This window comes from Gopherus flavomarginatus, chromosome 10 (genome assembly GCF_025201925.1).
Source record: "Gopherus flavomarginatus isolate rGopFla2 chromosome 10, rGopFla2.mat.asm, whole genome shotgun sequence".
In the NCBI taxonomy this organism is placed as follows: Eukaryota; Metazoa; Chordata; order Testudines; family Testudinidae; genus Gopherus; species Gopherus flavomarginatus.
The window spans coordinates 23,469,121-23,485,331 of record NC_066626.1 but is presented as its reverse complement, the minus strand read 5'-3'; the positions used below and the strand labels follow the sequence as shown (position 1 = coordinate 23,485,331).

Here is a 16,211-nt window from a genome sequence, read left to right as displayed (position 1 = left end):
GTTGCCTCTGTGGGATTTGAATCACCTGTTAGAGGAGTAGTCAGTTATTGTTTGTCAAGGTTCAAATTTCTTGGTCAAGGTATAGTCAAGGTCCAGACTCCAGAGAAAATAATGAAAAAAAAAACAACAATAATGATAAGAAGTAAATAAAAAGATTTCAGGGTCTGTTCAAAAGCATCTGGCAGTCCAAATTTGGCCTGCAGTTCATCTACTTGCTACCCTAGCAGTTGAGTCCCTCGATGCACAGGTGCAGAGCTCTAAATGTGGCATAGATATTAAAATCCTATTTTTATTTATACAGTGCTTCATGATGATTTAAAGTCTAACAAAAATGACAATCCCTGCCCTTGAGGTACTTATAATCCCAACACACAGAGATGTTCCCTCTTAGAGGATTACCTTGATTACTCTGCAAAATGTTTTAAAGTTTGCCAACTATTCTTATTAATAGAGAATAACAGTGGAACACCTGTGGCAATGCTCTAAGCAAAACTGACATCTATATATGTGAGGAGTAAATCAGTTTGCCCTGACTAATGCTGTTCTAGTGACTGCCAAATTAATTTAGATAATTTAATTTAAATTATCAGGAATGATTGACATAAAAAGTAATTCTGACCCATGCAGAGAAGAAGCTGCTTTGCCTCTTGTAAAGTTGATAAACTATGATTAGATTAAAAAATATACTATTATATGTATTAAGCAAATCTGATATGGGAATCGCTGAGAGGGAGTAAATTTAGGAGCTCACCTCACTGCTGGAATCACTTACATAACTGCACTTCAGAGGGTGTTTTTATTTTTTATTTTTTCTGAAAAGTGATTTTTTTTTAAACTGGCAACTTGGGTTTTCATTTCTTTGCCCTCTGTGTCTTATGAACCAGATCTGCTCAGTTTACAAATAGACACTTTTCTGACTATCAGCGCTGCAAACTCAACCTGTAATGTGAAAGTCAAGCTGGATTCTTTCTGGCTGCCATGTTGCCAACAGTAAAGTTTCTGCAAGCAGAGCTGTTAGAACAAGTCTGATGCTTATGTGTGAACCAAATAAAATCCAGTTCTTCCAAATCTGTGTTGGCTCTGCAGCATTAAAACCCCAGTTCAGCAGAGCATTTAAACATTTGTATAAATCCATCCCCATTCAGAAAACCCTATAAGCACATGCTTAAATTTAAACACAGACTTAAGACCCATTGAAGTCAATAGGATTCAACCATGTGCCTGAAGTTAAGCACATGTTTAAGTGCTTTGCTGACTAGGGATGAACTGTTGAATCAAGGCATAACTGCTATGTCAGAAGATATTTTTAGTCAGTAATATCAGGAATTATGATTGAATAAAAACAAGGAGTAGCTCTGTTGGGCAAAGTGCCATTTTTGCATAAGTCACTTTTCATAGTGGATCCACATATTAAAGCTCAAACTTGAATCAAGTATCTGGGAGCTGCACATGTCTGACTCCCCTTCATGTTGACTGAACTTCTGTGAGCTCCCCAAGAGGGAAGTGTTACTGGACATGCGAGCAGGATTTTACAACCGCTGTATTTACATGCATGTTTGCCTGCAGAGGCTTGTGTTCGAACTGGAATCATGGCTTGCATTTTTCAGAGAACTTACTCAGCAGTTGCCTAGTCTCCTAGTGCAAAAAAATGGAGCTGTTGGCAGAGAGAATCATTAGACATTACCATAGCACTCTTCAGTTCTTTAGCATTTTCTTATAGTTTGATTTTTAAATAAATAGGTGTATGTTTAACTCCTTCCCAGGTGATAGGTTTACCAATAATATTGTTGTATTTTACAGGTTAAAGAAGCATTTGAACAGAGCATTAATCTTTCAGCTACAGGGTACTTCAGGTAACAAATATTTTTAGTCCTTTTGAAAGTTAAGTTTAGTTAGGCTCACCTCAGCAATATGATGAAAATGTGAATTTAATGAGTAACTCGTGAAGATAGTTAATAGCTCGGAAAGTGAAACTGGATAGAGAGGACTTGACAGGCATTTTTGATTGATTTAGCTCATATTCTCATGTAATCGATAGATCTGCTCCTTAGAGGAATGCTATAATTTGGGCAGCAGCACATTGGGTCCATGAAATGAGGTGTCCAGCTACTGCTGCAAGGAGCACTAGGTGCCCCAGAGGAACTGTAGCTCTCTCTCCCTAACACTCACTCACTTACCCAACCACGGATCTCACAACCTGCTGAGCTCAGAGTTGAGGATGTGAGCCAGATGTATGTATTGTGTGCACCTCCCTACCAATGCAGGATTACTCCCTATTGTACTTTTCCTATTGTTGGGTTGGTCAAACAAGAAGGCTTCCACCACTTACCTTGAAAAACTATCCCACAGTCTCATAGATCTCATGCTGAAGAGGTTTCCCTGATGTTCAACTGATATCTTCCCTTTGTTAATTTCATTCTCATTTCTCCAAGTTATTGCCTGCTTAGACCTTCCTAAATAATTCTTCTCCCTTCTTAGGACTAACACTTCTGTTTTGAAGACCATCATCTTGCTCCTCTCCGTCATTGCTTAGCTAAGATCTGCATTTTAGCTCTCTACATCTTTCCTTGTAATTTAATCTTTCCTATGATCTGACCATTTTATTTCCCTTCTCTACTTCACTCATTTGTCATTGGCTATGTAATTGTTACTTTAGACTTGTCTTTTATACATGATTTCCATGACAATCTCTGTCAGAAATCTTCTGGGATTTGGTTGCTTATCAGAATTTCTAGATTGGAGCAGTTTGTTTATCATATTGGCTGCCAGAATTTAATTGACTTTAATGGAGCTAAACCAGCAGGGTATCTGTCCCAGTATTTTAGGTTTAATTTCACATAGTTTTGAACTCTTATTTGCTCTGTCTCCTTATTGTTGTAACACAAAGATTAATAAAACGGAATAAAAAACCATGCTTCCCATGGACTTTGTTGATTATCCCAGAGGCTATGAAGCTAACATGGACTGGGAGAAAGGGGAAGGCCATCCATTTACGTATTTTATTTTCGGAGCTGCTTGTTCGGAGGTTGAAATTGACTGTCTTACAGGAGATCACAAGGTAACTAGTGAATGTCACTAAAGCTCATAAATAGTACAGTGAGGTTCCACCAGAATTTCCCATTTTGCTTGATGTCCCAACAATCGTACAATTTGTGCATTGGTAAATCACCTGGCTTTATACTAATGTGCATGTATCAACTGATATAAATAACTAGCAATTACAGTTAGAGCAGAATGAAAAATGTGCACAAGTAACTAAAAATACAATCTTATTTTTGCTAGATTTGTGAAAATATAATATTGTGTTCAGATTTGGTGCTATAGCAGACAATGTTGCAGGCAGTATTTGCCTTTTCTCTTGGTGCCTGCAGTATGCCAAATTGTACTGTAGCTCTGTATTACATTTCCAATCTCCTGACCAGCCAGTCATCCCACGTGGCCTAGTCTCCTTACATTTAAGAGCCTACTACAGAATTTAAAGCCTCCAGTGGACATAGTGTGTACTTCTGTGGGAAGTCCCACTGGAGGCTTTAAATGCAGTGACCTAAAGCCTGCAGTCCTCATACTGGCTAAACTCCCACTGAGGTTAATGAGTGTTTTGCCTGAGGAAGGGCTGCATGGTAATAGGTCAGTTTGTATGTTCTGAAAGAGATTCTATACAAACATGTCTTGTCCCACTGGATTAAGCCTCTGACCTTCTGCACCTCCTCATCCATCCACCCGTATATCTGTCACCACAATGTACATTTGTATTTTATTGGTAGAACATCCGAACAGACATCGTTATAGATATTGGATGCAGCATAAATCCAGCTGTGGATATAGGACAGGTATGTGCCAAGAATTTCTTACTATTCCGTTCATGTTGTGCTAGTTGTTGTATTTGTATTGAAGAGTGTTCATTCATTCATCTACCATTAACGTCTTATCAGCCCACCTTATAGATAATATCACGGGATGAAATTCTGAACCCACTGGAGTCAACAGCAAAACTCCCATTTTGCTCAGTGGGGCCAGGATTTTACCCAGTATACCTAGTGTCACCTTGTGGTACTGCCTGTAGTAAGTGAAGGCCCTGATAAAGGCCCAGTATGAGGCCTGAGGCCTGAACTAAAATAATGGCCAAGACTTTGCTAACATGAAAAGTGAACATAGCAAAGTGAAGCTGTGAGCCAGAGGCAGGCCCTGCTCACAGAAGCTGGCAAGGAAAGGACTGATGCTGCAAAAAGATACGTACCTAAAAGGTACTGAACACTAGAGATCAAAACATTCACATACTTGCACATTCCACATATAAAAAAGAACAGGCCGACCCATCCCAATGACATAAAGCAAAGTGAAGCTGTGAGCCAGAGGCAGGCCCTGCTCACAGAAGCTGGCAAGGAAAGGGCTGATGCTGCAAAAAGATACGTACCTAAAAGGTACTGAACACTAGAGATCAAAACATTCACATACTTGCACATTCCACAGATAAGAAAGAACAGGCCGACCCATCCCAATGACATAAAGCAAAGTGAAGCTGTGAGCCAGAGGCAGGCCCTGCTCACAGAAGCTGGCAAGGAAAGGGCTGGTGCTGCAAAAAGATACGTACCTAAAAGGTACTGAACACTAGAGATCAAAACATTCACATACTTGCACATTCCACAGATAAGAAAGAACAGGCCGACCCATCCCAATGACGGGCAAAAGGGTAATATGATGGATAGAGTTGTTTTGATCAAACCAATATGTACAAGGTGAGAGGCGGCACTTTACTACGTAGAGGGGCTGCACCTCAATACGTCAGAAGTGATGTGTAACTTGTTTGTACCTGTGTATAAAAATGTATCCCTGGGGCAATGTCTTTGTCCAGCCGAGGGGGCAGTAAAAAGTCCCGCCACTAACTGAGCTAAGTCCATTGCCAAAAGGCACTTTCTCATATTATGCCCTGAATTAGGCTAAGAAACCTACAGGAAACTGCCATTGTGTCCGAGCGCAATAAACCTAGCAGACGTGACTTTGCACCTTACTAGAGTCTGTGGTCATTGGGGGTTCTCGTCGGGTCTGCTGTATCAGCTATCTGCAAAGCTGGGGCAGCGCACAGGGTGAGCTCACGCACGCAGCCGAGTGATACCAACAAGGAGAGAGCAGAGCAGAGCACCACTTATGGACCCCCCTTACTGGCAATCCAGCGGGTCCAGGAGTTATCAAACTCCATGGGGATCAAAAGGGAGGGGATCAGGGGGTTTCCTAGCACGAGGTTTTCTGCCATGTTAGGTTGCGATTCTTACAGCGGACAGCTCGCTTACTCACCAGATCAGCAGTCGGGGTCACCAGTGTTGTCAGAAGTGTGTTGTTAGATGCTACCGGTGTGGTGCTCTGCTCTGCTCTCTCCTTGTTGGTATCACTCGGCTGCGTGCGTGTGTTCCCTCTTGTGCTGTCCCAGCTCTCCAGATAGCCGACACAGCAGACCCGAAGAGAACCCCCAATGACCACAGAGTCTAGTAAGGTACAAAGGCACGTCGGCCAGGTTTATTGCGCTTGGACACAATTGCAGTTCCCTGTAGGTTTCTTAGCCTAATTTAGGGCATACTACGAGAAAAGTACCTTTTGGCAATGGACTTGGCTTAGTTAGTGGCGGGACTTTCCACTGCCCCCTCGGCCGGACAAAGACATTGCCCCAGGGATACATTTTTATACACAGGTACAAACAAGTTACACATCACTTCTGACGTATTGAGGTGCAGCCCCTCTACGTAGTAAAGTGCCGCCTCTCACCTTGTACATGTTGGTTTGATCAAAACAACTCTATCCATCATATTACCCTTTTGCCCGTCATTGGGATGGGTCGGCCTGTTCTTTCTTATCTGGAATGTGCAAGTATGTGAATGTTTTGATCTCTAGTGTTCAGTACCTTTTAGGTATGTATCTTTTTGCAGCATGAGCCCTTTCCTTGCCAGCTTCTGTGAGCAGGGCCTGCCTCTGGCTCACAGCTTCACTTTGCTTTATGTTAGCAAAGTCTTGGCCATTATTTTAGTTCAGGCCTCAGGCCTCATACTGGGCCTTTATCAGGGCCTTCACTTACTACACTGCCCACCTGTACCACTATGCTCATCACTTGTGTAGTTTCACACCGCTGGGCTAGACCCGAGTCTCCAAGCTCTCCTTCACTTTATGACCAGGTCCCCTTCCTCATAGCATGTTAATGCTTCTCCCCACTGCACCCCCTGGTCCGTTGCTTCAGCCCTTCTGATTGGCATTTCTTCATTCTTCATGGGGCAGTGAGCTGTGAGCCAGGAGTGTGAATCCCAGCTTGTGTACACATAGTCACACTAGCTCGATGATAACACAAGTATATATAGTAGTGTAGCTGTGGTAGCACAGATAGCAGCAGCACCTCTTAGCTGTGCCAAGTAGAAACTTGCCTGAACCCTCCCTGTGGGTAGATACTCAATGTCACCACTGCTGCTACCTGTGCTAAACTACTATGATCTGAAAAGACTGTTTATACTTGTGCTAGCTCTCATCAAGATAGCGTGCATATGTGTACACAATCTAAGAATCGCACCCTATCTTGTAGTGTAGATGTAGACTGGACTTATGCAGTGCAGGTGGAGAGAGGAGAGAGCTTTCTGCTTTCCAGCAGCTCCCAAGGAAAGCCCTGAAACCCAACAGTCTAATAGGAAGGAGAATGCTGTCCAGAGAGAGAGATTAATTATTGTCAATGTTATATACATTTTACAGCATAAGAAAAAATAAAATGCTTATAATTTCTCACTCTCAGATTGAAGGTGCCTTTGTTCAGGGCATTGGACTTTATACAATGGAGGAGTTAAAATACTCCCCAGAAGGCGTCTTGTACACTCGGGGCCCGGATCAGTATAAAATCCCTGCAATCTGTGACCTCCCAGAACAGTTCAGTGTTTCCTTGCTGTCATCCTCACAAAATCCTTATGCCATCTACTCATCCAAGGTAAGCAAGTGAAACCTGGGGCTTGATTCCTCTACCACTTATGCTAGAGTAAATCAGGAGTAATTCTATTCAAGTCAAAGAAGGTACACTGGTGTAAAATCCCCGAAAGTGAGAAGAACCTCAGGCTCCTGTTCTTTTACATTTTAAACAGATCTCCACATCATTGTGTTATTTACAAATGCAGAAGAAACTGCAATCTGGGATAGTTCTACTCTTCTATCGTGGTTGCCTATTGATAATTTTAGGATTTAACAAGTGGACTAGGAACTTCTAGTAAAGCTATCAGTTTACACCAGCCCAGGTCCTAGCCCACTGAATATACACATAAGCAATAACACTAAGCAAGATGTAGGGCAGAGGTTCTCAAACTGGGGGTCCGGACCCCTCAGGGGATTGCAAGGTTTTTGCATGGGGGGTCGTGAGCTGCCAGCCTCCACCCCAAACCCTGCTTTGCCTCCAGCATTTATAATGGTATTAAATATATTTTAAAGTGTTTTTAATTTATAAGGGTGGGGGTCGCACTCAGAGGCTTGCTATGTGAAAGGGGTCACCAGTACAAAACTTTGAGAACCACTGATGTAGGGGATACTGCCCATTTCAAGTGCGTTGAGCATCATGTCTTCAATTGCCTAGGCCATTAGGGGTGTAATGTAGTCAATTAAATAAAAGCTTCAGAATTAAAAAAAAATTTGAAGCAGAAGGATATATTAGAACAATAGTTCCTTCTAAAAACTATTTTCAAATAGTCCTGATGAAATATTTTGAAAGAGATTATCATTTGAAAGAAAATTACAGATCAAAATGAAATCATTACCCAGGGTGGAGTTGAACTAAAGAGCGACTTTTAGCACCAGTCTTCAAAGTGAGCATACAAAACCTGTTTATCTCACTTTATGCATACATCTCCTATAACTAATTTTAAAATCATCATTGGTGAATAAAACATGCTTGAAAGTAGAGCTTGTGATGCCTTGCCTGAAAATTAAGCATCTTTCAATCCTGAAATCTGGTTGTCAGTTTCTTATAGAGGTGGCCTAAAGCTGCAAAATGCAGATCCAGACCAAGGTTTCAGGAGTGTTTTGGAGCCTGAATTTTAGAAAGGCCAATTAGAGATACAGTAATGGCCAGCTGAGAAATTCAGATCTCAGTCCTGATGAAGGTGCCCAAACTCCCAGCATTTAGGAGGATCTAGATCTGGGGATTGGATTTGATTTGATCTGTGATAGAAATAAGGTCAACTGTGAAACTTGCATCTGGATCAGACTGAGGAGGGCATTCAGTGCTGTTCACATGCAGGGTTTTGTCTCTGCTCTAGTTTGTTAGTTGGATATGAATCCCTGGAGATGGTTCATTTCAGTTTTATCTGCCAACATTTTTTACCAAATAATTGATTTTCTTTTCAGTTTGAAATCCTGCACAGGTGAGAAATCGAAAGTGTCCTAAAATCTATAGCTAGCATTTGAAACCAGCCCTTACAGATCTCTGCAGTCAGCCAGCAGCTGAAAACCTGCATTGTAAACCCAGTTCTGGGGAATCTGGGCTTATGGACTTGGGTTTTCCAAGCCCCACACTTGATTGTATGCTGCATTGTAAACCTGGGTTTACAGTTGCTGGACTTGAGTCTCCCAGCCACGCCAACGTGTCCATACAGCACTATGCAGGCCTTCTGACTTGGATCTGCAGCTTCAGCTGTGTCCTACTGGAAATTAACAGGGCTTGGACCCAAGTCTCAATGGGACTCGGGCTCTAACCCACCTCCCCAGCAGGGTCCTAGGTACTGAATGCTTGCTAACCTGAATAGTACAGATTTGTATGTGGATGGTTGGGGGAGTTGGGCTCAAACCCAAGTGTGAGCCCGGGTTTACAGTGCACTATAGACGTACCCAGTATGCTCTGGTCCTGCTTCCACTGAATCAGTGTAAAACTTTCATTGACTCACATTGTAAATCAGTAATTTGTAAAAGGTTTTCAGCTATCACAGATATTAAGACACTTCCTCTTTTAATCAGTTCATAAGGCAAAATTATGTGACAGCCTTTGTTCTCTGTCAGGGGATAGGTGAGGCAGGGCTGTTCCTGGGATGTTCTGTGTTCTTTGCTCTCTGGGATGCAGTGGCTGCTGTGCAAAAGGAAAGAGGATTAACCGGGACCTTCACACTGAACAGCCCCCTGACTCCCGAGCGGATTCGAATGGCCTGTGCCGATCAGTTTACTGAGATGGTAATGAGGCTTTTCTTTTGGAACACTCCTTTGTAGCTGCAGCCTATTGCTTTTGGCATTGAAGGCCCATATTTCTGTAGTTTAAATGTTGTTTACACCTGGATATGGAGTGCACACAGCAGAACTCCTCAGTTCAGACTTTTTAATGATTCTTGAATCAAAATGTCTGTAGACAGGCCCAGCCCATGCCAGCCATTCCTGTCTATGACATTCAAGGTTTGCCTTTTAATAACTCCAATTTTTTAATCTTTTCTCGATCTCTCCTTCCCACACCCTGCCACCTACAGTATGGGCTATCATTATACCCACTCCCACCACCCCTACCATTGTCTTTTTGTCTAATTTAAATCATAAGCTCCTTGAGGCAGAGTCCTTGACAATCCATATTACTGTAAAGTGCCATGCACACCTCTGCTACTATTGAAATACTAGTGGGCCAGATTGTCCCATGTGAAAGATGGAGACTGAGTTCCCACTCAGAGTTCTTTCCTAGTATTTCCTTAGGCAGTGGTAGGGTACAGGAATTGCAGGGCAGATCAGCCCCCAGATTTATCAGTCTGTTAATTTCAGTGGACATCTCAGGAGCTTTGCCATAGATGAGGACCAATTGACAATTGTTCTTCCATGCTGTTCTTCCATGCTGCTTTGGGACCTACCAGCCTCCCTGTCAGCACAGCTTGTATAGGTTTGCCTGCCTTCTCTAGAATGCCCTACCCAGTAGACCTTGTAGTGGTGTTTGATGCATAATTAATGGAAGCTGTAGAAGTTTCAGTAGGGGCCACCTGGGAGAGGCACTGTGAAATATGCAGAATAGTTTTATAAATAGCTGTAGTGAGTTCTTTCTAAGTGATTACCATTAACAGGATCACTTCTTTCACCTCTTGTTCATTCTCCTAGAGTGCGAAAGATGAACCTGAATCCCTCGTTCCTTGGGCCATCTCCATATGAATGGCAAACAGGACCTCGCAAAAAGCCTGAATGAACTCCAGTGGTACTGATTTGTCGATTATGAAGGTGGAGGCTCATTTAATCAACACACATATTTTATTTTTATTCTTATTCAAAATCTACCCTCCGACTACTGAATAATGAGCATTACTTCTTCAGCCCATTCTCCCACCTGAGTTTTCAGCATATATTTAGTTGCACTACTACATTTTACTGCTAGAAACACATCTAAATAGATTGAAAGAGGGTTATGCAATAAGATCCAGCTACTACACATTCTCTATGATCATCTTAAATTGCCACTAGGAAGGAATTAATGATCACTTTAACAATGGTGCAGAATCCAGATTTTTTTCCGCAGGATTTTTCAGAACAATGGAATTCAAATTTATCTCTAAATAATATAGCTAAGTTCACTGAGGTAATGAGATGCGAGAGCCTGCGCTGTGTTGAGCTAGTAGAGCACTGGGGATAGGGTGCAAGGGTTGAGAGTAAACCAAAAATAAATATACTAATACTCCTGAGATATCCATTTGCATCCCAATATTCAGCTTAGGGCCAGAGTTTTAAAGGCATTTAGGCTTTGCGAAAGTTCCTGTGTAGATTAGATGCCTAACTCTCATTAAAATCAACGGGAGTTAGGCACTTCACCTGCTTAGAGAATTTGAAAATCCCACTAGGCACCTAATCTGCATCTTTAGGCACCTACAGATGTTTAAAAAACTGGCCCTTATTGACTTCTTATGGTTCTATTAGTGCTGTATGTTAATATTAGATTATGTAAAACAAATATTTTTTTATGGTGTTCATTCTTGTGCCCATGAAAGTTAAAATAAGCAGCAGAAAAGGATTCCCATAAGAGGCAAGATAAAATGGCATATCACTGTTAACTCACATTCTGTCATTATTTGCTGCTTTGAGGCCTGGTCCTTAGTCACAAGTCATCATTAATCCCGTACATAGCCACATTGTTAATAATAACTCTGTGCACAGAAACACACAGGCAAGTCTCATCTTACACGGGGGTTCCATTCCACGGTTAGCGCATAAAGCAAAAACCGTGTATAGTGAAAACACTCATTGAGTTGAATGGCAGGCGGAATCACCCACACAACAGATGCAGTTTTTATTTTGTTCTTTTTTTTCCCCTGTTTTTGCCTACCACGCAAAGCTGAATTCGTGCATGTTAAATGCACCTAAGATGTGACTTGCCTGTAAATGGAACCTAAAGAGTGTAAGTAGCTTTCCCATTTTAAAGTGTATCTTGCCAAATTGCACTAAGCCAGACATTTGGAGGAATCCCCATCACTGATCCAGAGAGACCAACTAAAATGTAGCTGTGGGAGAAGGGAGCTATAATGATGTATCAAGGTATTTTCAGTAAAACACTTTAACAATCCAGTACAGTATTAGATTTCTGAAAGACTTCAAATAAGACGCTAATTTAGATTTCACTTCTGCAATAAGATCTCCATGAATGGATTCCATGGCAGGATTAGAACCTAAGTGATCACAGTAATTACCTTTTGATCACAAACTTGAGGCAGCAATGTGTGATTTCACACAGAAAAGCTGCTCTGTATGATGCTAACACCTGTGTGCTAAAAACAACTAGGAGGAGACAAGGGATCTGTTTCTCCTTTGTGATATCTATGCAACTCCACTGACATTGCATTGGTATAACTGAAGCCATTAGGGTGAGTGTAGAAGAGAAGAATTTGGCCCAAGAAATCTTAAGGGTGACTTTGCTACTGTTTTCCTTGGAGACCTTTTTTATTTTCTCATGACTTGATCCAAAGCCCATTGAACCCTATGGAACAATTTCCATTGACGTCACTGGGCTTTGGGTGAGGCCCTTGATGAGATTGTCTCTGGAAAGTAGTTCAGAATGGTGCCATTGTGGACAGCAGCTCAGGATGATATTGGATCAATCAGAATGCAGGTAAGGTTTGCTCTTTAATTTCTGATAAACACTCTTTTAACCTCAGCAGGGAAGATGGATATAATGTAAGATTAGAAGATGTTTCACAAAGATGATCAGCTTTCTGCTGACATATGGGGTGTGGTGGGATTAGAACTGCACCCAGAGAAGCACTAGTTTGACGAGATTGAAAAACAAAAAAAGGACTATTGTGCTTTCATGTATTAGATGCTAAACAAGGTGTATTCTGTGGGTTACATTTATATATTCTTACATTCTCAGACAAGACCAGCAAATAACACTGATTACTGAAGTTAATTAATATACTATATATAGTAATGGGAGGCCATGATCACAAAATCCCTGCCAGATTCTGACATCCATCCCCATCTAGATTGAAGAGATCTAGAATTTTGGCTTTCCACTTTCTAGGGCCATGATGTTGATATGCAGATTCTGAGCATTCCCAAGATTTGGTGATTTTTGGTTTGGGGGGTTAGTTTGGGATCCATCTCTAATATACAATATTTACTGTATTGTGCAGGTGAGTCATTAGTTGCCAGATGTCCTGGTTTCATCTGGATAATCATGGTTGATTCTTTTGTGGGGAATGGAAGGAAGGAGAAATTTAAATTTTTGCTTTGTAGCTTTCATATGCTGTGCTTCAACTATTCCTTGCCATGTAGTACGGATAGCCAGAGACTACACCTCCAGTCTCTTAGTGAGTTTTCTTTACTATGTCCTACACTTTGATATAAATCAGATTGCCCCTGGGCCATCTACTCTGCTCAGGTTTCTTTGTTTCACCCACCCATGCTGATTGCACCCTGTTTCTTCTCTAGTTGCCACCCAAAGTATCTCCTCCTCCTTTTGTCAGATATCATGCGTGTGACTGAAGTCAGGCTTATAGGTTAATAATTTTTGCCCTTGCAGTTGGAATATGATTTCTGTATTTTTATATCTGGTTTTATATGCACAGTTTCTATATCCTGGATGAGAGTGTCACTGTGCTTCCTTTGCTGCCTTTTATTGATATTAATTTGGCTTTTATATATATATCATATGAAATTCAATAAAACAGATTAATCGTAAATGCAATGCCATCTTCTTTCTGGTATGAAAGATTCTGGTCTTGGCTCATTCTGTGGGCTCTGACACCAGACTGCAGGCCCCCATCAGCAGAAAGGAGTTCACAGCAGTAGATGCCACCCACTGTCCTCACTGTAGCAGGAGCCTGAAGCCAGCTGGCAAATCTCAGAAAGCCAGGTGGGGATGTGGCCAGAGCACCTGTGAGAAGCACTGAACAGTTCATCTCCTGAGCAGCATCAATCAGCAGAGTTCCCGCAATGAACCCAGGCAGAGTTTAAATCTACACCCCCGGGGCAGAACCCTTGAGAGAGAGCAATGGTGACACTGGTACGGACGTCCCTGCAAATGCAGGAATGTGATGTTTGATTCCCTGGGCTGAATCATGTCCTAGAACTGTATTATCCTTCCTCCAGGGCTGAATCACCTTGTCTGATTTTCAGTACTTGCTAAACATTGTTAATAAAAGTTCCATCCAGCTTCAATACAGATGTACATTTTTTGTTGTCTGATGACCAAAGAAAAATCTGCACATGCTACTGTAACATGTTTTTCTTTTGACTGAAACCTCTCTGGCCCTTCCATATTGTCCACAGGCTAGGGTGTAATTGAGAAGAACTATTGGGAGCCAGAACAAGTGGAGAATAATCACAGTGACAGGTGATACACTGGTAATATAGGACGTCATGAAACAAACTTTCTGCAGAACTCAAAACTTGTTGGGATTTTTCTTTGTTTCTTTGTTTTAATACTGCTAAAAGGTACATAGACTTCAGGCCAATTTCAGTAACTCTTTTCATGCCTTGTCCTGGAGTAACCTGGCAGGTGTGAGGTCTGTGCAGATTTTGTATACCTTCTGTAGCCAGAGGAGCTAGGTGCTTATTTCCCAAGTTAAATAACCATGCATCACACATCACCATCCACAGTGGGGATTGCTACCACTGTGATCCACCATCTTGTGTTAGGAAATAGAAATAAAAATCAGATCAAAAGTAAGCACTGTGCAGCATGCACTGAAGTTTGTTAGGCTTAGGATCAGCAAATCATCAAGCAGACTGATTTCCAGAGGTGGGAGCCTTCAACAAGGGCAGCCCTGCTGACCCTCTGAGGTACTTATTCCCAGGAACAAACAGCAGTCATCAGCCATCTAATTTTAGCTGCCATGGTAGTAGGTCTGTCAACCAGAGATTGCCCAGAATTTTAAAGATAATGACCAACACTAAATAAACCAACGGCCATTAACTCCAGCCAGGAAAGGGGCCTTGTAAAAAATGACCCACTGAAGAAGTTGCTATTTGGCACTTTCTCTTGTGCACCCTCTCCCCCACATATACACTGTCACAGATACCACAGCTGTGCCCAGATGCTAACATTTATGGTTAGGTGGGGATCTAGGAGCCAAAATGTGAATATGAATAGTGGCTTCCTAGAAGTATTTTCCTTCCCAAATATGGGGGAAGTGATGAGAGATTTGGGCATGCTTAGCATCTTGCTAGCCTGGGCTGACACATTTGAAAGGTAAATAAAGTAAGATGGACACACCTGTGTTGCATTTTAATCAATGTGACATACAAAAATGAATCATTCAATGCTTTTGAAAATCAAATGCAAATGCCCTTGGGATCACTTTTTGATTAAGTAATTAACTTTGTGCATCAGCTGCAGTGCAACAAGGCAGAACCCAAACATCTGCTCTGCAAACTGTGGTCTTATATCGGGTGGATCAGAATATGAGAAGGGTTACATCGGTATAAATCCAGATCAAGCCACCTGAGAGGAGTGTTTGCCCCAGTATCTGCTTCTAGAGCAGCAGTTCTCCACCAGGGGTCTACAGCCCCTCAGGGGGCCATTAGCCAATTTCAGGGGGCATCAGAGTCCCATGGCTGAAGCCTGGCACCCCAAGTCTCAATGCCCCCACAGGGCTGAAGCCAGGCACCCCAGTGCTCCCCACAGGACTAAAACCCTGAGCCCCAGCACTCCCTGTGTGGTTGAAGCCTGAGCCCCCTTTCCTCCCCTACTTGTTGCCCCAGCACCCTGCAGGGCAGAAGCCCCAAGTCCCCAGCCCCACAGGGCTAAAGCCCCGAGCTTTTCCCTCAGCAGCCAAAGCCAGGAGCCCAGAGCGTGTCCCCCTCTCCCCTGCTGGGCCCTGGAGTTTTTATAACATATGGGGGGTGGCTTCAGAAAGGAAAAGGTTGGGAACCCCTGTTCTAGACCATATAAGTGCTTAGTTTAGTGCTTCCCATTTGCAAAATTCCTGGGATTGTCTAGGAAAAATAACGTACCTCTTGTGGCTCTTCATCTTACAGTATGGTTCACCCAGGGAAGACAAGTAGGTGCAGTGTTTCTGAAGGCACAGGTCTTCCCACATTCTTCCAAATCACCTTGGTACATGACAGATAAGGCGGAGAAAAGGACCTAATTGGTTAATTTTAGCCTACAGAGCTGAGAAGCAATACACTCCACCTTGGCTCCTCCTCACCCATCCAGGTTAATGCCTTTAAATCTGTGGGGCACAGAACAAAGTTTAGTTGAGTTTTGAAATTACACTTATTTCCACTGGTTTCTTGCTGGTGTTTAACATCTTCCTCTTTAATTTTCAAGCTGTGCTTTTATGACACATAATGGCTTGCTCCACACAGTCAGATGCACTTGTATTTTTTGTGAATGGCAGGAAGGTAAGACTTTGATGTTTTGTTTTGTTTTTGGAGGGAGGTGCTTTAATGTTTCTGGATGTACACAAGGAAGAATGATGCTCTAGGGAAGCAGAGCTCATTTGTGGGGAGATCCAGAGTAAATGTATTAAATTTGAATATCCCTTGTTACCTAGGATCTTCCTATAGCATTTCAGATATTACAAACTGAGATTCATCTCTGCTGCTGTCTTTACCCTCTGATAAATGGCAGTAGCCATAAACTGGGACGGTAGACCACTTTGTTGTTTTGTTTCTGGACTAAGAGTTTCAAAACTAAGGAATTCATTAAGTTTCCCCTTAAAATGAATGACTGTTGAGTTTCCAAATCTAGGTAGAGCTGAAAATCTCAATTCTACAGTAATTGGTAATTCAAAGAGACTCATTTGGCAAAA

The 16,211-nt window shown here is 42.1% G+C and overlaps 1 protein-coding gene across 2 annotated transcripts in view; it reads left to right on the top strand.

Annotated features, from left to right (window-relative positions):
* Positions 1-16,211, top strand: part of AOX1 (aldehyde oxidase 1) — a 198,677-nt gene that overhangs the window by 72,757 nt on the left and 109,709 nt on the right. The window contains exons 28-33 of one of the 2 annotated variants that reach the window (XM_050916608.1): positions 1,801-1,853; positions 2,944-3,058; positions 3,765-3,830; positions 6,764-6,952; positions 9,004-9,171; positions 10,069-13,611. In XM_050916608.1, the coding sequence (XP_050772565.1) occupies positions 1,801-1,853; positions 2,944-3,058; positions 3,765-3,830; positions 6,764-6,952; positions 9,004-9,171; positions 10,069-10,119 (642 nt within the window). In that variant the 3' untranslated portion in view covers positions 10,120-13,611. Of the gene's footprint in view, positions 1-1,800; positions 1,854-2,943; positions 3,059-3,764; positions 3,831-6,763; positions 6,953-9,003; positions 9,172-10,068; positions 13,612-16,211 lie in introns of those variants that run through there. The other variant, XM_050916607.1, reaches the window with a different exon arrangement.